Genomic DNA, 22114 nt, shown 5'->3' on the forward strand with positions numbered 1-22114 from the left:
AGCCAGAGATCTAGGCCACCGGGGCATGCGAGGTGGGCAGGGCCAGAGCCCCAGCAAACCAGGAATGTAATTTGATGATTTCTAGATGGTGTAGGAAAACGGCAAGAAAGGTGAAATGGCTAAAGTTCTGCGCAGAGACCAGAGAGGCGGCTCAGAAGCGAAGCAGCTTCCCAGCCACAAGCCTCAAAGAGACACAGCGACACAAACGGTCTGGGAAAAGAAAGCGCAGTACCTGGTGAAAGCTTGGGCCTCGGCGCCCGCCGTAGATGTCGTGATAAAGACGGCGCGTTGCCTTGGTGTCCTTAAGACGCCAAAGGACCGCCAGTGTGAATTTCAGCGGCGGGCTCCCTCGGTCGCCATGTCTGTGCTGGACGTGTTGTGGGAGGACCGTGACGTGCGCTTCGACGTGTCCTCGCAGTGAGTCTCTGGACGCGCTGGGACCCCGCAGCTATGCTCCCCTGAGGTCCTCAGCAGGAGGGGACATAAGGCAGGGATCCGGAAAACAGGGTTCTAGAACAAAATCCAGAATAGCATTGCACATTAAGGGCCTCTGCACAGTTGGCGTGTCTGTAAAATGAGGGCGGCGAGAGTGCGAATTCTCCACCACGCAAAGCTTGAGTCGGGATTCATTTCGTTTGATCTTTATCTAAATCTTTAAGAGCTTGTTAAAGTGGGGGAATATGCTTAAAAGAGATGGTTAAAAACCTTCCTGCCTCGAAGTCAGGGGGGCGCTGAGATCGTGATGGAAAACATTCAAGCTGAAGTTCTTGGATCAATAACTACATGGCGCCTCAGCTGCTTCCTAATGGTGCTTTATCGTGCACACTGTCTCCTTGAATGGAAAAAAATGAAATATTGGTACATTTCTCAGTATTTGTAAAAACTGGATGCCTAACATAGTATTCGTTCCTTTAGGGAGTTGAGGGAGGGGGGGTATTTGTGAAATTACAAAGTACAGTAACTCATTACACACCTTCTATGGCTTTCCCTATATCGGGGGTTGGGATGGGTCATAATCCAGACAAATCCAGTTATCATGAACATTTTCAGTTTACAGACAGCTGACTCCAAATTAAGACACGAAAATAAGAGGGAATGATTATCGCACGCCCTCATTCTAGTGCAGGAAATGCACTCGGGCAGCTTTGTAAATAGAAATCATCAAAAGGGCCTGTGGAGATAGCTCACAGAGTGTATCATGCATGAGTGGAGGAGTCTTTCCTCTGTGTGGGTCCCAGGAATGACACTCGGGCCATCAAATTTGGTGGCAGCTACCTTTACCTGCTGAAACACCCTCCTGAGGATACTTCCCATACAACCCTTTTTAAAAACCATTCCTTCCATAGCTGCTTGATGTCCTTCCTCTAGTTAGAAACCTCCGGGGGCTCTGCCCACAGATTAAGTCCAATTGATACCTGTCATCCTGGAGTCTCAGATTCTTTGATGACTCTTCTTCCGTCACCCAGCTACACTTCTCTCACTACTCACCGCCCTCTCTTCAGACCCCTTCTTTTCCTTTTCTCGTTCCTGTTTTTCAATCATGCACTCTTTGCTCTTTTTCTGTTTAGTTTTCCAAGACCCCACTTCTGGTCCTAGCTGACTCCCAAGGTTAGTTCAGGCTCCACTGACTTCCAGGGTCTAGGCGTTATTCTTACGTGATAAGCAGCCAGGGCTACATACTCTATACTGCTGTGCCCGTGTCTCTCCTCTCTAAATAAACGGGCAGCAGATGGAGTTTGAAGTTATGACCCTCAAATTTATGCTTATTTCAGACAGATGAAAACCAGACCTGGGGAAGTCCTTATTGATTGTTTAGATTCAATTGAAGACACAAAAGGAAATAATGGAGACAGAGGTGAGTGCATTTGAGTTTTACATTCTGATTTAATTTACAAATGTTGGTTCCTATTAGCTGGAGAAAAAAAGGCTTGTATGTAAATGTAACTGTGAGAAGAGAAAAGTTAAGCCCACGGATTTCTCACAAATGAGAGGAAAGGTAGGTGTTAAACTTACTTACAGACAGGGTCAGAAGTGATTCTTAATCCATGACATACGATCTTCTGGTATAATGATTAAAACTCTAGAAGCCCTGTTTGCAAGAGTCATAGATTTGTCCCTACCCTTGGATATGCCTCCCACTGGGATCATATACCATGGTGAGCATTCAATATTCATATGGATGCAGTGTAGCCATATTTCACCATAACCCAGAAGTACTGCACCGTCCCCTCAGTTTTGTCCCTAGAAGTTGACGTGTGGAAGGGGAAATTTTAGTGCTACACTGAGAAGTCTATTTGTCATCAGTCAAGTACCACAAAGTCATATAAGATGTTTCTTTAAACTGCCGCTGAGAAACAGCTGCAGCTGACTCTAGCATCCTTCCTAAATCAAATTTGCCTGAAGCCAAAACTTAAAGCAGGTGTTTATGGGGCCAGGAGTCAGTGTGCAGTCAACAGGGCCCGGAAGCATTATTACTGTTCTTCAGAGGGGAGAGGGGAGCTTGGTGTGTCCTGAAAGTGTCTTTGGAGGAGCTGGGAACTTCAATAGGAAGGAGCGCTGGGTTTTCAGTCCTCAGCGATGCATGAATCCTCAGCCTTAATGATGTGTTGATAGGAAGATCAGAAGGTTGAAGCCATCCAGGGTTTTGTGGTTTTTGTTTTTGTTTGTTTGTTTTTTTCTTCCTCAAAACAAGGATTTGAGGAAGCTTGGCTATGAAACAAATAATCCATTCACAGTACTTAAATCCTACTCAGAACTCAGGAAGCTTTGTTCAATGAAGGCTTACAGGAATGTGCAGCGTGTCTGGTTTATCTGGAGGTAGAGAGGGGATGGGGAGTTCTGCCTTCAAACTCTCCACATCTGCTCCTTTCAAGCAGTTTTCAAGTGACCAACTTAAGGCCATGTCCCATTCAGGACCCCCTGTTTTAAAGCTATGAGTATCTCGGAAAATTTGCACGTATAATCCACTTCCAGGTACTCGGCCAGGAAACTGTCAGATCAGTGTGGGCACTGACGCTGTGGAGAGTGAGATGGGGGCCAGGAGATTCTGTGTTGGGTCGATTAGAAGACACAGGGACAGAGAGAGGAGAGAGGGCCTGGAAGGATGGGCTCGGAGCTGCAGGGAGGGGTCCCTCAGGAGAAAAGAGGCATCCGGAGACTCCTGTAACTTGTAGGGGATAAACAGTGAGCAGAAAGTGGTAGCCTGTCTTGTCAGGCAAACTCTTCTCACCCCATAACTCTCTGGATATGCTAATAGAAATGTGTTAAAGACAAAATATTACCTAAGTGAAATAATACAAGGAAATCAATACATCTTTAAAGTAATAAAAGTCAGTTTGTAAAACATCAAAATTCTGAGCCAGGCTTGAAAGTCTACAGCTCTAGTCCCAGCTGCTTGGGTGCTGAGACAGGAGCATCTGTGGAATAGCCTATGTGATAAAGTGTTACTCTCTAAGCAAGGAAGGCTTAAAGGAACCGAGCCTAATCAAGTTTTCAATCTGCAAGAGCAGGGTAGGAAGAGAGGAAAGGAGGAGGGAGGCTGGGGCTGTAGCTCTCTGCTAGAACTCTCGTCTACCAAGTGCCATGTCCTGGATTCTGCCAGCAGTGTTCCCCACTTCATAGAAGGAAAATATATAACCGCTCTTAACATTTTATTAAAATGTTTTAGTTAAAATGTAGTTATATTGGCTGGAGAGATGGCTCATTGTTTAAGAGTACTGACTGCCCTTCCAGAAGTCCTGAGTTCAATTCCCAGCAAACACATGATGGCTCCCAACCATCTGTAATAGGATCAGATGCCCTTTTCTGGTGTGTCTAAAGACAGCGACAGTGTATACATATAAATAAATTAATTAATTAAAAATATATACAGTTATATCATTTCCCCTTCCCTATCTTTCCTCCAACCCTTCCAGTGTTCCCTGACTTGCTCTTAACAGGTTTGTAAAGTGTTTACTATTCGCAACTGCTTCCTTTCATATTTGCACCTATAATCTTATGTAATGGTACAAACTTAAGTAGACACTCTTACCATTCTCTCCCCTGGTGTAACCGAGGGGGTACTTGGCTTTCCTAATGTTGCATAACTACATGATGAACCAGACTGCACTATGTCCTCTCTCTCTTCATGGTTTTGTGCTTTTTGAGACAGGGTTTGCCATAGTTGCCCTAGAACTCTCTGTGTAGACTAGGCTAACCCCAAACCCACAGAGATCTACCTCCCAAGTGCTGGGATTAAAGGCACAGGCCACCATGCCAGGTCCTCTCTCCTCTTTTAGCCATGGCTAGTGGCCTGGAACTCATAAAGATCTACCTGCCTTAGACTCTGTCCCCAGCCTCCTGAGTGTTGTATTAATTAATGGCATGTACTACCATATTTAAGAAAATTGTTTTGTCTTCCCATATTTAAGCCTAAACTCCAACTCAGTTTTATTGCTGATAGGCTTAACTCTGAATTTGTTGGTCTGCCATTGAAGAACTCGTGCTTTGTTTGCAGGCAGTCTAGCCTATGCCTATAGGAGAACTGAGTATAGATGCACATAGTTCATTTAAATGAGAGCCATGGGGTTGGAAAAATGGCTCAGCCGTTTGTGAAGAGTGCTTCCTATACAATAAGGACCAGGGTGGTCCTGTGCACATGGAGCACCAGAACTGAGGAGGTCTGGGAGGCTTGCCACCTCAAAGAAATTCTGTGGAGTGTATGGAGGAGGCCACTTGATGCTCTCCTTTGTTTTCTGTGTGCGGCATACACACACACACACCATGAGAACTGCCCATGCGCACATTTTTTTAAATCATCTAAATCAGGCTACCCTCAGACTCTCCGTGTATCTAGCTATGGTTCCCCAACTCCACGCCTGAACACCAGAATCACAGGCATGCAGCGCATGGACTGCTGGGCATCAAGCCATGCATTGTTCTGCTCTGCGATGTGAAAAGGCCTGAAGCTAATATGTTCTTGCCTCTTTGCTTTTAGGTAGACTCTTAGTAACAAACTTAAGGATCATCTGGCATTCCTTGGCATTACCCAGAGTCAATCTTTGTAAGTATCTTCCTTAGATAAGATGCTAAGGAAAAAAATTCCTTTTTCAGGAAAGTTGGATGGTAGATTTTATATTTAAAACAAACAAAAACAAAGAAATCTAACTGCCGGCGGGGACAGAGCTCAGTGGTAGAGTGCTTGCCCAACATGCTTAAGGCCCTAGATTTAGTCCCAGTAATATAAATGAACAGGAATAGTTTTCTTTCAAGCTAGCCCATGAAGAATGTGGAAATATGAGATTGCTAGCTAAGAAAACCTTGAGAAATAAAGTCTGATCATAGACTATTTTGAAATGCAAAAGAAATTATCTGTTCTTTTTTTTTCAGTTTTGTATCTTGGGCATATGTGGGATTAATACTTTTACACAGGATGGTTTTTGTCTTTAATTTTATTATTATTATTATTATGTGTGTGCATGATATGTCTGGGTGGGGTTGGTATGCCAAGGGATGACTCTGTGTGTTGGTTTCTCTGTCCATCTTTCCATGGGTTCTGGAGATGAGGTTCAGGTCTCCAGGCCTCTGTGTAGTTTGTTGCCCTTTTTTGTAAGTGACAAATCTAGCTCTCTCTCTCTCTCTCTCTCTCTCTCTCTATATATATATATATATATATATATATATATATACACATACATACATATGTATATATACACATATATACATATGTATATATATGTTTTGACATAGTGATGGAAAGGGTTTTGTTTTGTTGGTAGATGGTGTTAGATAGTTTAGACACTGTCTTTCCCGTGTTAGAAATATTTTTATTTCATCAAAGAAGCTCAACCAACCCTCAGTTTCTTATAACCATTTATACATATTCTCTCTCTCTCTCTCTCTCTCTCTCTCTCTCTCTCTCTCTCTCTCTCTCTCTCTCTCTCTCTCTCTCGCTCTCTCTCCCCTCTTCGCTTCTTTCCTTTCCTGAGGGGGGTCCCACATATTCCAGGCCAGCCTCTAACCTGTGTTGTCACTGAAAATGACTTGAACGTCTGACCTTCTGAGTACTGGGGTTACAGGTGTCCGACTGTGCTGTTTACCCAGTGCTGAGGACCACATTCAGGGCTCCACGATGCTAAGGAAGTACTCTACCCTCTGAGCTCCATTCCTAGCCTTGGTTTATATTCATTTCATAAACACTTAGAAAGTTGTGCTTCTGCTCGTTTGATTTTGACAGACTGTGTTTCTCAGTGTATGATCTCATGGCCGCATTCCCTTTGTGTGTTTGTGTTTTAGCTATTGGATACAACTGCATACTGAACATTACAACAAGAACCGCTAACTCCGTAAGTCTGAAAAGTCCTACTGAAGTAGGCGTGTCCTGAAGAAACACTGGATATTTAAAGTTAAGGTTTGCTTCTACCTTGAATGGGAACTTGCTCTTTAACTCTAAACTTTGTAATAAATTTGACTTTACAGAAACTACGAGGCCAAACTGAAGCTCTTTATATATTAACAAAATGCAACACCACCCGATTTGAGTTCATCTTCACGAATCTGGTTCCGGGGAGCCCTAGACTTTTTACTTCTGTGATCGCAGTGCACAGGTACAGTGGCCGAGTTTTGGCTGTCTCCAGCTACTTTGATGCAGTGGTACAAAGGGTGACATTTGACAGATGTCTGTCAGGATCTTCTAGTTGTAAATATTGCAAAGACATTTAGAATAATACACTTCATTCTCAGATAAGAAGCTCATGGAAAGAACTTATAAAGCACCCTTGTAATGCCACCACTCTGGAAGATAAAGCAGGAGGATTAGGGTTTGGGCTATCCTGAATGTGTAGCACCACCCTCTGTGAAATGTAAGAGTACTGAAAAGATTCTACTAAATTAGCTATGTAAAAAAGTCAAGTAATGAGTTTAAAAGAATTTTATAGCAGAGAGACATTCAAGTCTTACCTAAATAATTTTTATAGTGACTTATACTTGCTCAGACTATTAATAATGCACCTCTGGACCTTTGTTTACAAGTGTTTGTTTCAGCATATGTCTTGCGGGCTTGAGGTGCAGGCTGACAGTTGAGTGCTTGCCTAGCATGCTTTAGGCCTGGGATTCCATCCCCAGCACTATAGCAACGACATACATTTCAGTTTTCATGGCCGTGCACCTGAACCATAGCTCTCTTTGGTTTGACTTAAGGAGTGCTGTGACCAAGATGAGAGAGGGAGCGTATAGTAAATTTGAGGCCAATATCTAATTTTTAAAAAAATACAATAAAGCCAGACATCGTGGTGCACGTCTTTAATCCTAGCACTTGGGAGGCAGAGGCAGGCTGATCTCTGTGAGTTTGAAGCCATCCTAGTCTCTGCTACACAGAAAAACCCTGTCAGGGTCACACTACCATGACAGAAGACTGAAGTCATTTATCCTTACTGAAAAGGAAACTATGTTTTTGTTCTTTTGGGTCTTGCTTTTGCTTTTTGAAGCAATTCCATTCTTTAGCCCCAGCTGGTCTATAACTCAGTATGTTGTCCAGGATGGCCTCAAATTGTCAACAATTCTCCTGCCTCAGCCTCCCAAGTGGTGAGATTACAGGTCTGTGCTACCACAACTCGATAAAGAGCATTTAGATTTGCCATTGTCATTGAGTGATGTCCAGAAGTGTTAACAACCATGGATTTTAGTAGATGAGCAAACACAGCCTAACAAACCACATTTTCTGTTTGGAGCAACTGGTCTTTCATTTATTCTTTTTTTGTAGAGCATATGAAACTTCTAAAATGTACCGTGATTTTAAGCTGAGAAGTGCAGTCATTCAGAACAAGCAGCTGAGGTTATTACCACAGGAACATGTGTATGATAAGATCAATGGCGTATGGAATTTATCCAGTGACCAGGTATCGTACAGTAATTAGTCCTTTAGGACTCTTTCAACAGCCATTTCCTTCTCATCATTGGGGTTGTATAATCATTAGCATCAGCATCAGCAACAATCTGGAGGAGTTAGCACTACAGCCTTACACATGGAGCAATAGTCTCTCTGTCTCTCTGTCTCTCTCTCTGTGTCTCTGTCTCTGTCTCTCTCTCTCTCTCTCTCTCTCTCTCCCTCCCTCTCTCTCTCCCTCTCTCTCTCTTTCTCTGTCTCTCTCTCTCTCTGTCTCTCTCTCTGTCTCTGTCTCTCTCTCTCTCTCTCTCTCTCTCTCCCTCTCTCTCTGTCTCTCTCTCATAGTTTTCCCTTCTGAGTTGCAGGGTTTACTAGCCTCACAGAGACCATTTATTCATTCATCCTGTGTGTGTGTGTGTGCTTAGCTTTGAGACAGGGTCTTATGTAATCCAAGCTGCCTGGGAACTCACTTTCATCTGAGGGCTGGACTTAAAGAACCCACCCATGCAGCTCACAACCACTTATGACTCCAGCTCCAGGGTGTCTGATGAGCCGGCCTCACTGAGCACTAACACTCACGTGAGCATAACCGCACAGAGACACAGATACGTCATCAAGAATAGGTGTGCTGTGGTGGCGAACTCTGTAACCCCAGCACTCAGGAGGCAAAATAAATAAAATAAGTATTTTTTAAATATTTCAATGTTTTTGTTGTTGGTGATGGTGTTTGTTTTACTTTTATGTGTATAGGTCTCTTGCCTGTGTGTATATCTGTGTATCACATGTGCCTGGTGCCCATAGAACCCAGAAGAGGTCATTGGCTCTCCTGGGACTGGAGCTACAGATTATTATGAGCTGCCTTGTGGGTGCTAAGAACTGAACCTGGGTCCACTGAAAGAGCAGCTAGTGCTCTGAACTACTGAGCTATCTCTCTGGCCCCAGGGTTTTGTTGCTGCTGCTGCTGCTTGTGTTTTGTTGTTGAGAGAAAGTCTCACCGTGTAGCCCAGGCTGGCTCTAAACTCATGGGCTTCCCACCTTAGCTCCCCAAGTCCTGAGAGTCTGGATGTGAATCACCACATCTGGCTGTAGTTTTGATCTAGTCAGTATTGAAGAGTCATCAAATATATCTGAGAGAGAGAGGGGAGAGAGGGAGGGAGGAAGAGAGAGAAAGAGGGAGAGAGAGATAGACAGACAGACAGATAGATAGGAGTATAAGGTTTTACTCTCAGTTGTCATAATTCTTTGCTCAGGGATATCACAAGTTTTGAATGATAGTTATAAAATGATTTAATACTTATAATATGCAATGTGCCAGGCTCTATACTAAAGTCCTAAAAAGGCTGGGGGTGGGGAGATTATTTATTTAAATCCCCATTGTACATTTTACAAAACATACCAAGAAGAATTTTGTGGGTTAGTGAAATGGCTCAATGAGTAGAGAGGCTTGTATGCAGCCCTGACAGCCCAAGTTTGGTTCCCGGATCCCCTAAGGTGACCAGAGATAACTCACTCTGGAGAGCTGTTTTCTGACCTCCACTCAAGCATTTGTATGAATGCACACACACACACACACACACACACACACACACATCCTCAGACAAATGCACTAACTTTGATGTGTAACTGTTCTGATGTTCTGTCCCACCGCTGACTGATCCAGGCCCAGTCAGCTGTGCTAAGCTTGTAAACAGTAGACACACTGCTGCTCTCATACTGCTCAAGTCTTGTGTTAATCTACTGCTGTCACATGAGAGTTACTCTGCGGCTCAGGAAACAGACTAGGGGTTCTAACAAGCCACCATTGATTTACCTCTGTCTTTTCTTCTGCAGGGCAATTTAGGAACTTTCTTTATTACCAATGTGAGAATTGTGTGGCATGCAAATATGAATGACAGTTTTAATGTCAGCATACCATATCTGCAAATTGTAAGTACATGCACTTTGTTATCTTTTTTCTTTAAATGAAGAATAAATACAGCTAATAATTAAATGTTTAGGGTTATATCAGTTCTGGCTTTTTATTTCCCTTTTTATGTGCTATTAACTAAAAGCATACTCTTGGGGCCAGTAAGAGAGCTCAGCAGGTTAAGGTACTTGCCACCCAATCTGATGACCTGAGTTCAATCCCCATGACCCACATGGTGGAAAGAGAGAACCAACTCCCAAAGGTTGTTCTCTGACCTCCACACTCATTTCCTTTGGCATACAGACGTGTCGCTACCCAAATAAATAAAGAAATGTAATTAAAGTATACTTTAAATAAATAAATAAAAGCATAGTTTCAAAATGTTGATTCTATTATTTTGACAGAGAAAAAGGCTTAATGTATTGATAAGTCAGGCATAACAGTGCACACTTTAAATCCTAACACTAGAGCAATAGAGGCCAGAGGATTTCCGTAAGTTCTGGCCTAGTCTACATAGCAAGTTTTAGACCAGCCAGTCTACATAGCTAGACTGTATCTAAATAATAATAATAATAATAATAATAATAATAAAGTATTCATAACAGTTGTGAACTTGCCTGTGTTTTTCTCCCTTTGTGGCACTAGGAATTGACTTAGAATCTTGCATTTGCTGGGCAATGATTCTGTTACTAAGCTGCAACCCCACCCTCAACTCTCCCTCAGCTTGCTATTAAGAACTATGCACAGTGTGTGTGTGTGTGTGTGTGTGTGTGTGTGTGTGTCCTGTGTTCTCCCCCATCCCTGCTCTAGGAGGTGGACAGTTGGATCTTTGTAAGTTTGACACCATAGCAAGTTCCAGACTGGCCAATGTGATAGTAAAGGAAAGAAAAAGTTAAGTGTCTGAAGGAAGGACTGGGGATGTGACTCACAGTAGAGTGCCTGGCTGCTCTGTATACAGTCAGTCTCCAGCACTGAAGGAAAGGCTTGGAGAGATGACTCAGTGGTTCAGAGTACTTGCTGTTGTTCCAGAGAATCCCAGTTCAGTTCCTAGCTCTGATACTGGGTAACTCACAACATCCTGTTACTCCAGCTCCAGGGGTTCTGACACCCTCGACAGCAGTGGTTCTCAACCTTCCTAGTACTGCAGCCCTTTAATACAGCCCTCATGTGCTGAGCCCCAATCATAAATTTTTTGTTGCTACTTTGTAACTAAATTTGCTAGTGTTATGATTCATATTGTAAACATCTGTGTTTACAAATGGTCTTAGCTGTGAAAGGGTTGTTTGACAACACCCCCCCCCCCACACACACACACACACACGGGTTGGGACCCACTGCTCCAAAGGCACATGTGTGGCACACACACAGATCCAAGACCATACACATAAATGAACACCAGAAAAGCAGAAGCAAGCCAGGAAGTAGCAGTTCTCCTTGGCCTCTGCTTTGGTTCTGTCCCGGAGCTCCTGCCCTGCCCTCCCTCCATGAAGGACTAGGATTAGCACACATGGGCTGAAATAAACCCTTTCCTCCCAAGGTTGCTTTTGGCCGTGGTATTTTATCCTAGCAGCAGAAGCCCCCAGGCAGTACCACTGCGCACTCAGTGGTCATCAGTGAAGACAGCTGTGAACCAGAACACAGCCCCTGCTGTTGGGGAACTGCATCCTGGCAGAGAGAGAAACACATTAAAGGAACTACCACAGTGTGGCAGGAAGGAAATCTAAGGAAATACAAACATTTGTTTTATTTATGGTATTGGAGATGGAACCCAGGGCCTTGTACAAACTAGGCAAGTACTCCACCGCTGAGCTACCCTCCAGGCAGAAATGATTTGTCAAGGCTGATGGTCTGCATAGCATTTGACAAATTGTTTATAGTCATTGCTTGGTTTGTCTAGTGTAGTTTGAGATGTTTTTGAGGCAGGGTCTCTATAGTCCAAACTAATATAAAACTTACCGTCCAGCCCAGGCTGGGCCTCAGATTCATAGCAATCCTCCTGCCTCATCCTCCCAAGTATTGGTGTGTCAGTGCTCCGCCACCACACAGTGTTCCCTGCTGCTCTGTACTCGTTTTTGTGACTATTGCTCACCTAGCCTGACCCTTGTCACGCTGAATAATTACTAAGCGGTAAACAGCCTGTGCTTTCTGGTCTTCAAATAGAATATTTTTTTGTTATTTAAGAATAGGGTTGCCAAATGTGGCTTCTGGAATAAATTCAGCCTGACCCAAACAGCTTGCAATGTGATACATCACGGCTTGTCACTGTAGTAGTCATGTTCCAACTTCAGCTTTAGCCTCAGCCTCTGCCCTGACGCCTCCACAGACCCAAGCCGTGTGTGTGTGTGTGTGTGTGTGTGTGTGTGTGTGTGTGTGTGTGTGTGTGTGTGTATCCTGTCTTACTAGCTTGTGTCACTTGAATAGGAGGTTGACATTTGTCTACACTTTCTATTGCTGTGATGAAACACCATGATCAAAAGTAACTTGGGGAGGAAGAAAGGGGTTTTATTTCTGTTACACTTCCAGATCACAGTTCATCATTGAAGGGACTGGAACCCGGAGGTGAGAACAGAAGCAGAAGCCGTGGACAAGTGCTGTTTACTGGCTTTGCTCCCAAAGAAAACAAACCATTAGGCTTTGAGCACTTAATGACTTTTCTAAGTTCAAAGGCTACTACATTCCTCCCCAACCACATGGTCAGCTCTCTCACAGCAGTACCCATGAGCTGGCACAAATTTCTCTTTTACTTAGGGTTTCTGTTGCTGTGATAAAGATCCTGACCAAAATCAATTTGGGAGGGAAAGGGTTTCCTTTCTAGAGAACAGTTTCTCACCGAGGGAAGTCAGGACAGGAGCTCAGACAAGACAGGAACCTGGAGGCAGGAGCTGATGCAGAGACCATGGAGGTGCTGCTGGCCTGCTCAGTCTGCTCTCTTATAGAACCCAGAACCACACCAGCCCTGGGTAGCACCAACAGAACATATATTATGGATAAAGGAAATGCCATACAGGCTGGCCTACAGGCCGTGAGTGGGGACATTTTCTCAGTTGAGGTTTCCTCTCCCCAGAGACCCTAACTCTGTCTGTTTGACAAAAAACATAACCAGGACAAGGTGTAAGAAACAGAATGCATACATAACTTTAATCTTGCTTTAGGAGCCACAAAGTGGCTTATAACTGGAAGATTGTCAGCCTTTTGTGTAAAATAGTCAGAAGCCCCGTTGACTCTGTAGAGTTGAAAATATCTGAAAATCATGTATGGCTTTATCCGTGTGGCACCTGTCTTCATATTGTGGTTTACTGTTTCCTGCAGGAGGAGGGTAGATGAGGGGTGTCTAATCTTTGACTGAGAAGAGCAGTTCTGCAAAAGTGGTGTGCTGATTCACACCTACAGTTCTTACATTTTTTTCTTTTTCATTTTATATAGCGTTCAATAAAGATCAGAGATTCGAAATTCGGTTTGGCTCTTGTCATAGAAAGCTCTCAGCAGGTAAGATATTAAACATTTGTACTAAACTGATAAACTTTTAACTATGTACCTATGTTTTTAGCTGTTCTTCTTTGGTAGATGGTTTACATGCAAGAATATCAGCCACAGCATGCAAATCTATGAAGTCTTATAGTAACCATAGTAACCATCTCCGCAGGAAGAGTCCTGCCTACCTGTGTGTGTTGCCTCCTGCCTCAGCCTCCTAAATGCTAGGGTCATAGATGGAGTCACACGTCACACTCTGCCCGTTTGCTCGTTAGATGATACAACTGTCGTTATGACATTGCTAATGAGGAGATCACTGCTAGGTCAATACATTTCATACGTGATCTCCATCTAATAAATCCAGGGAATGGTGGCTGCTTCTCCCTCCCTCCTCTCTCAGTCTGGGTGCTGAGGCCTGCAGGAACCTTCCCTGGAATCTCAAAGCTGCTGGGGATGAGACTACGGTCATCCCCATTTGTCTGATGCTCACTTGCTGTGAGCAGCAGGGGTTCCCAGACTGAGCTGCCGCATCCCCAGTGTGCTGCCATTCTGCAGAAGTACATCTGAAACATATAAAGATCTTTACTGATGGACTTGAACTCCGTAGGGACCAGGCACTCTCCCTTCTGAGTGCCAAGACAACTGTACCCCAAATACAATTTTTTAAACATCTATTTATTATATGTAAGTACACTGTAGCTGTCTTCAGGCACACCAAAAGAGGGCATCAGATCCCATTACAGATGGTTGTGAGCCACCCTGTGGTTGCTGGGATTTGAACTCAGGACCTCTGGAAGAGCAGTCAGTGCTCTTAGCTACTGAGCCATCTCTCTAGCCCCAAAATACAATTTTTTAAAAAGTGAGTTATCAGAGGCACTATTCTAGTTGCTCTCCAGCCCCCTGTTTCTTTATAGTATAAGGAAAGAAGAAGGGGGAAATTATAAAATCACTTCTAAATTTAAAAATGAATGTCTACTCTCCCATTTACTAAGTACCCACAATGTCTCAGGAACTGTACCAACAGGATATACTTTTTCCTGTTTAATAAAACCACTTGATAACCAGTTTTTGGTTTTTAACCCAAAAGTACATGCCTTTTTTGTTTGTTTGTTTCTTGAAACAGGGTTGCTCTGTGTAGCCCTGGTTAACGCTTCTTCCTTCCAACCTGTGGTCAATCATAGTCAAGATTCTTTCCAAACCCTGTAGGGAGAGACCATGTTTTAATGGATGGTCTATTCCTTCTCAAGACCTAGTCCAAGAAAAACCGCAGTTCCTTTGGCCTTTACTCTCCGCTGCGTGTTCTCACCTGGGAAGATCAGCTAGTGTTTAAATGTGAAGTTATGTGTGATCTGAACACGTCCGACCAACTATGAGGGAGGCAGGGTTCAGGGAGACAACTTAGAGGTGAGCTGCTCCTGGGGTCCTGCGGCTGGCAGCTCCCCCATGGCTCCCTGGAGGCTCACTGTGCACCTCTGTTCTTGTGTTTGGGATTTTCAGAGCAGAGTTCATTTCAGAGCAGCTTAGGCTGATGTTCCAAAATAAGGACAATTGGAGAGGTTCCATCATATCCTGAATGCATTGCTCCTTGGGCTTATTTAGTTTAGTTTTATTTTTCTTATTTTTTTTCTTAGAGCGGAGGATATGTCCTTGGCTTTAAAATAGACCCAGTGGAAAAACTACAGGAATCAGTGAAGGAGATCAACTCACTTCACAAAGTCTATTCTGCCAGCCCGATATTTGGAGTGAATTATGAAATGGAAGAAAAGGTAATTTTCTCAATATCAGGGATAGAGTTTGCTGAAGTGTTCTCACGCTCCCTGTGAAATTCAAAAGTAAATGCACTGTATCTAAACATCACACATATGTGTCGAGCTTGGTCACGTGAGTGTGGCCCCAGACTGGCTGGCCACCTCTAACTGGTGACTATTACTGCCCTTTAATTGGTGCTTCATCTTTCATTCCTCTGCCCAAGCTAGAAAGCAGCCTTTGAGGTAAGTGTCATGTGCCTGGCTCTTCTGCTTGGACAAACTTTAAAGGCCTCGTGGGTACCACAACGCAGCAAATCCAGTCTGTTCATCAGTGTGGCCCATCTCTATTCTCTTAATTAGTGCCTCTGACATACCAGTGTGGAGAGATTTATGGGTTTCTGTTTGTTTGTCTGTTTGCTGTCTGGCTATTTACTTGATTTTGAATTAGGTTTTTTTGTTGCTTTAGGTTTGTTTGTTTGTTTGGCCAGACTGCTCTTCAAGCTTCTGCCTACCTTAGACTTGGCAACTCTAGTGCTGGGACTTCAGACACATAGACTGTGCCCAGCTAGTTCTTAAATGTTTTGCCTGTCTTGTCTTCCCATCTGCTCTAGCTGTGGTCTCAGTCCCTGCTCCCCAGGTAATCAGCTCTCTCTTGGTCTGCAGCCGTCACTGATCTGTCACTAACATCTCCACTGTCTGCACTGCTGTCCTCACCCCACACTCCCTGTTTCAGTCCCACCACTGACCACACTGGCAGGTGCCCTCTGCTGGGCTGCTGGGCCCCCGTGCACATCCTAATGCCAGTGTCCTCGCCCTCCACATTCATCAATACCCTTCTGGTACGCAGACCGCTGAGCCATTCCACAGCCACTGTCCTCCATCTCCGCTCTCACACGTCAGCGTGTAACCCAGAGAACCAGGAAGCAGACAGGGAACAGGGAAGCTCATGGCCTCTGACTTTGGAGAGGCCCTTTCCTCCCCCTTCTCTGTGTATCCCTCAGTAACACCATGGCTGCGCCAGGATCACCTGTATTTTCTATTGGTTCACTTTGTGCTTGTGTGCTGTGGTACGTGTGGAGGTCAGAGGACAACGTTCATGAGTCAGTTCTCTCTGTCATGACGGTCCAGGGACCCTCCTCATGCTTGGCAGCAGATGCCTTTCCCCAAGGAGCCATCTCCCTAGCCCCTTGAAGCTTCTTCAACCTGGATATTTCTGGACGCCTTGTACATCTGATTCCAACACTCAACTTATCTCAGTTCCTCTCTTGAATACTGTCAGACAGATAAGCATCTTAACAGTAGAAATAACACATTTTTACATAATAAAAATGTGTTATTTGTATATGTGCATGTATGCATCTAAGTGGAGGTGAGGACAGTTTTGGGAGTTAGTTCTCCCAGAAAGGATCTAGAGACTGGGGATCAAACTCAGGTCATCAAGCCTGGTGACAAGAGAGTGAGGTTGCTGGCCTGAAATTGAATTGCTTTTCATTTTTTCCAGTTATTTGATTATATGCAGGGTACATGCCTTTAATCATAGCACTCAGGAGAGGATGAGACAGGTGGATCTCTGTACCCGAGGCCAGCCTGCTTTACACAGCAACTTCCAGGGCAGCCTGATCCACCTTGCCTCCAGATAAAGCATTTTGGGTACGTGCTTGTGAACGCAGATGCCCTGAGAGCCCAGAAGAGAGCACTGGACCCCTGGAGCTGGGCCTGTAGGTAGTTGTGAATCAGCTGACATGAGAAGTAAACTCAGGCTTCTAAAAGAGCAGCAACTGTTCTCAACCACTATACCCTAAGAACTGTACGCCTCATTTTATAATTTATCTCCATAATTTCATGATCCAAGTCAGTAGAAAATGTTGGACCTCAAGCATGGTGCGGCCGAGAGCAGCCTTGTCATGTCTTCCTCAGATGCACTCATCTGCTGACTTGTTTCCCCTTCGCTTTCTCAGTATCTTCTCTTGCATATTAACTTGATCTGCAGTCTTCCTTGTGCCAATCCCTTCCTTTCCATCAGAGCGATTGCTGCTTGAGGAACAGTATAAAATCAGCAGCCTTTGCGACCTGACTTTCAGTCCAGATTTCCTGTATCCTAGGCACCTTTAGCTTCACGTTTCTTATTATTAAATCTAGATAATCTCCTCACCTTACATGTACATAACATCAGCAATGTGTACAGAAATGAGGGGCGCACAGGCGTCTCCTGGTGGTGCTGTTCCACTTCCTGTCCTCGCTGGCTCTCATTTCTCCTGTCCTCCTCTCCTTCCTCTCCCAAGTTCCTACCCATAACTAGTGATGGTCACTCACTCTCTCACTTCTTGGGCACCATCTAAGTTCTTCAGGATGCTTCTCTGACTAGCCTCTTTCTGTCTGAAAGAACAGCAATTGTATTGTTTTTCTTTTAAGAACATCACTAAATACATTAAATATATATACACACATTTCCTGTTTTAATTATTTTGATGATGTTGACTTCAGATTTAAAACTTGACACTTAACTTTTACACCTCCAGCTGATTTTTACTATGAGAATATAAATTATAGAATTACTTGAGCAGTTTGCGTTGTGTTGCCCTTAACAAGCATTTGTAGTTCTCACATTACTTTTCTAAGACAAAATTTGTTTAATATTGACTCTGAAATCCTTTTAATTTTTAGCCACAGCCACTTGAAGCTCTTACTGTTGAACAAATTCAAGATGATGTGGAAATAGACCCTGATGACCACACGGATGCCTTTGTGGTGAGTACCAGCAGGAGCTATTACATTTCTCATGATGTGTGTCTGAGTCATGTTTAGTTACTAATGCTATGGCTGTGTAAAACATAGTAAAGCCTGATATTTCTTGACATGAGTTTGGGGAAAAATTTTTAAGTGAAAGTATTTCTTTTGTGAGAATACTTTTAAATTCCCAACCCAGGAAATAGTTTTAGAGGATTTGATTTGCAGCTTGTTAAATATCATAATTAAGTTAAAATCTTTACAGAATTCATCCTTATGAAATGATCTTTCTTTAATTGACATCATTTTAGAAGGAGATATGTTTGAGCATATGACACAGTAGCACAAGCCTTTAATCTCAGCATTCAGGACATGGAGGCAGGTGGATCTTTGTGAGTTCAGGGCTAGCCAGGCAGACAGGATTACATAGTGAGACCTGCCTCAAAAAAATAAATAAAATACTGCTTTCTAATGTTTCTATATCCTACAGTCTCCTGAATCTGACCGTAATGCAAACCTTCCCCTCAGTAAATACAGATGTGAAGTTGGCCTAAAACAGCTAATTGTGAACTACTACCCTCCAGCTGTGCACTGACACATTGCTAATTACTGTGGTTTGCTTTGTTTCTGGTTGGTTTTGTTGCCTGTTTGTTTTGTTGTAGTGACTTGTTTTACACTTGTCTGTTTTGTGGAGGTCAGAGGACAGCTTTCAGGCTCCTCTCCTTCCTTTTGTGTCCTCTCCTTCCACCATGTGGTCCTATGGTGACAGACAAGAGGTCACATTCAGGTTGTCCCACTTGGTGGCAAGTGCCTTTTTATCCACCACCTTGTTTTGTTTGAGATTTGTTATTTTCTAACTATGTTCTTGTGCACATAAGTGCTGGTGCTCTCAGAGGCCAGAGGCCTCAGATCCCTGAGGCTGGAGTTAGAGGTGGCTGTGAACAGCCTGAGAGTGGGTTTGGGAACTGAACTCAAGGCCTCTGGAAGAGCAGTGCATGTTCTGAGGTGCTGAGCCACCTCTCCAGCTCCTGGCCTTGAACTCTTGGCCTTCCTGCCACCAAGTCCTAGTGCTGGGATTGCAGCCACCACGGCAGCCCTTCATCCTGTCCTAACATCATCTTCTAAAGCAGAGGAGTTAGCTCATAGCTCCAAAAACCTGTTTCCTTTCAGGCCAGTACTGCTGCTGTACAGCAAATAGAAAGCCTATTTGCTTAGAGCAGTGGTTCTCAACCTTTGGATCGGTGACCCTCATGGGGTTGCATATCATATATTTACATTATGATTCATAACAGTAGCCTGGCACAAACATGACTCCAAAGCCCGGTAGCTTTTCAAGCAGGTTTATATATTAAATTCTCAACCCACAAACCTGCTACACAATAAGATCACACCCAATGGACAAAGACACAAACTGCCCTTCTCTATGAGATAAAATGACCTACAGAAACCCTTAAAAATATTCACATCTACCTATCGCCAGTTATGACCACCTGAATCTAGATCTTCCTTCTCCAGCTCCATCTTGATTCTCCTCTATCTCCCTTCCGCCTCCCACCTCCACTTCCACTCCTCGACCTTTCCGCCTCTGGCTCTGCTGTCTAATCATGTATCGCCTTAACATAAATCTACACTGGTGTTATAAATTGTTGTTAGTGTATTGTCTTGTTTTATTTAACACAGGGCTTTACAGTGTAGCCCTAGCTCAGGAACCCAGTATATCAACTAGTCTGGCCTTAGACTTAAAAAGTTCCTGCCTGTCCTTCCCAAGTGCTGGAATTAAGGGTCTATGCATCCACAAGAAATGCATTGATGGCAGCATTATAGGTAGAGAAATCACTAAACACACAGTAACCAAATTGAAATATACCTAGTTAATAAATGTTTCTGAAAATTAACTATCTGTTCCTTTGACCCCTGATTTGTTTGTATGAAGCATGTAAAATATCATTTCTTTATCTTATAGGCTTATTTTGCTGATGGAAACAAGGTAAGGACATTTTACCTGTAACTGTTTTTGTTAAGTTTCAATGTTACTGCACTTGGCAGTCACTTAGTGAAACACTCTTTGTTTTTCCTCTTCCTTGCTCATCTTCTGTTCCCACCTCAACTTCTTCCCTTCCCCAAAGCAACAAGATCGTGAACCTGTATTTTCAGAAGAACTGGGGCTTGCAATAGAGAAACTGAAGGACGGATTCACACTACAGGGACTTTGGGAAGTGATGAGTTGATCTTGGGTTGAGCTGGATCTCTATTTAAAGATATCTCAAGATTAAAAGATACCGCTTGCCTGCTATAGGCATGGGATAGTTTATATGTTTATAGCTTTTATACTATATTTTAAGAAGTTTTTAATAATTAAGGAAAAATTCCTTAATTTTAGAAAACTGTCAGTTTTCTAAAAGTTATATTAAAAATTGTAACTAAAATGTACCTAGTTTATAAATGTTAATATTGTACCTAATACTTGTAAAAATATTAATTTTCAGATATTAAGCAGTTGTATCATGTTGGATTTAATAAAGATTTTATGCAGCACCATTTAATGTTTTGAAAGTATTATTTTTTTAAAAATAAGATCATTCTTAAAAAACAATCAAATATTTCTTAACTTCTAGACATCTAGTTTAAATATGTTATCACAGGACTTGAAATGTAAAACTGTAATTCAAATTATAATTCTTTTTGTTTGTTTGTCTGCTTTTGAGACAGGGTTTTACTATGCAGTTCAGACTATTTTGAAACTCACTATGTTGACCAGGCTGGTCTTAAACTCACAAAGATATATCTCTGCCTCTGTGGCTTCCCAAATTACATACACCCTTTTTTTTTGGGTTTTATTTTTATAAAAACTAAAAATTTTAACTCTTGTATATATCACTACAGAATGTTAATCTATAAATAAGGTCATGATGGTTTGGGCAAGAATGCACTTGCTTTATAAGGAAATTGTTTTGTCCATTCCTTGACGATCTCCTTGCTTGCAGTCACTAAGAGTCCTTTAAAGATTTCTCAGATAACATTTGCCGACCTTCCCAACATCATTCTGTTGTTTTGGTTACTGTGACAGTCAGAAGAACTTCAGTGGAATCTTTCAACAAATAATTGTACTGTTTTTCATTAGTGAGAAAGGAACAGGCACATGAGTACATTTAAAATAAGACCTAATACCACGTACAACCACAGCACACAGCACAACCAGATTCACTAGAAATCGATGACAAAAACTGTACATGGGTTTCTTCATCGACACGAGAAAGGATTTCCAGTGTTTAGACATTACAAATAAAATGCCCATCAACACCGCTCAGTGGTATTGAGCAAACAGCAGGATACCATGGCCCACCAGCAAGGAGTCAAGGCAAACAGCATTCCTTACTGTCTGCCTCTGACCCCCAGTCTTTTCAAATGTTAGGTGTTACGCCCGGAGAGAAATGAATCATGTATTGTTTAAACCAGGGAGCAGCTGCTAGCTTCGTCCAGTGTGTTAAAACCTTTAATGACGTCTATAAATGGAACAGAACCATTGAGCTTTCCCTTCAGCTGTCACCTCAGCAGCTGGCAGGGCCATCAACTCTGTGATAGAAAAGAAAGCACCCTTTACGGAGAGAGAACCGAAAGCTTGGAAATACATAATTCCCTGAATTTTGGGGTGTTTGCTCACTCAGCCGGTATTTGTGGAACATCTATGCAGTGTAGGGACTATGTAGACACAACACAAACCCCACAACACACAAGTCAGGTCTTCACTGAGCTGTTTGTGGGACCCATTTAAGAACAGGCATTGACAGTTTAGCATCTTTGTGGCTCTACTAAGTTGATGTGATTATGGTCACAAAGGGCTTCATGAAGAAATGTATAATGCCATCCTGATGTAAATAAAGGGACAGTTGGAGAAGTGACAGGGTCCAGGTTGGCTTTAAACTCACCGTGTTACGGAGAATAAACTCCTTCCCTCTGCCTCACAGGTCCTGGGATTACAAGGTGTGTGCCACTATGCCTGGCTGAGTTCCTTGAAATCATGTCTTCATTCCATAGGTGTTCCATTTCCAGCAGCAGAAATATGTCTCCAGAGTTACATTTTCTTAAACAAGGTCTGCTCTCTAAATAATGCAGGTGATAGAGTTGCTCAACCTGATTTTAGGCTCTGGGGATGGCATTTTTCTCATAGGGTTGCATCTGTTCTGTTTTTTAACTTTTTATTTCGTGAAACGTATGTTTCAGCACAAAATATTCCTAGTTTCTATGCAAGTCTTTTCCTTCCCCGATACTGTACTCTTTTCCTCTGGCCTCGATTCCTTTTAAACTTTTGTCTTTTTTGTTTTACCGTCACTTCATATCCCTTGTACAACGATAGTGTAAATGAAGTTGATAATTCAGTAGTAGTTACAGTTTTCCCACTTA

At 43.0% G+C, this 22114-nt stretch overlaps 1 protein-coding gene across 1 annotated transcript; it reads left to right on the forward strand.

The window, feature by feature from the left end:
• The first annotated feature begins 324 nt into the window (after positions 1 to 324).
• BBS5 (Bardet-Biedl syndrome 5) lies at positions 325 to 20549 on the forward strand. Its single transcript, XM_080927866.1, has 12 exons — positions 325 to 417; positions 1773 to 1855; positions 4976 to 5041; positions 6274 to 6323; positions 6457 to 6584; positions 7739 to 7874; positions 9692 to 9787; positions 13191 to 13253; positions 14870 to 15004; positions 17651 to 17734; positions 19677 to 19700; positions 19840 to 20549. Exons 1-12 carry the CDS (start codon positions 359 to 361, stop codon positions 19939 to 19941), a joined length of 1026 nt encoding a protein of 341 aa, XP_080783992.1. The 5' UTR covers positions 325 to 358; the 3' UTR covers positions 19942 to 20549.
• Positions 20550 to 22114: the final 1565 nt, after the last annotated feature.

Source organism: Micromys minutus (genome assembly GCF_963924665.1).
Source record: "Micromys minutus genome assembly, chromosome: 13".
Classification (NCBI taxonomy): Eukaryota; Metazoa; Chordata; class Mammalia; order Rodentia; family Muridae; genus Micromys; species Micromys minutus.

Bases quoted from the DNA above. Each gene is read 5' to 3' on its own strand.
- BBS5 (XM_080927866.1), top strand. From the start codon at position 359: ATGTCTGTGCTGGACGTGTTGTGGGAGGACCGTGACGTGCGCTTCGAC. The intron at 9,788-13,190 runs GTAAGTACATGC...CATTTTATATAG, and splicing joins GCATACCATATCTGCAAATT to CGTTCAATAAAGATCAGAGA. The intron at 19,701-19,839 runs GTAAGGACATTT...CCTTCCCCAAAG, and splicing joins ATTTTGCTGATGGAAACAAG to CAACAAGATCGTGAACCTGT.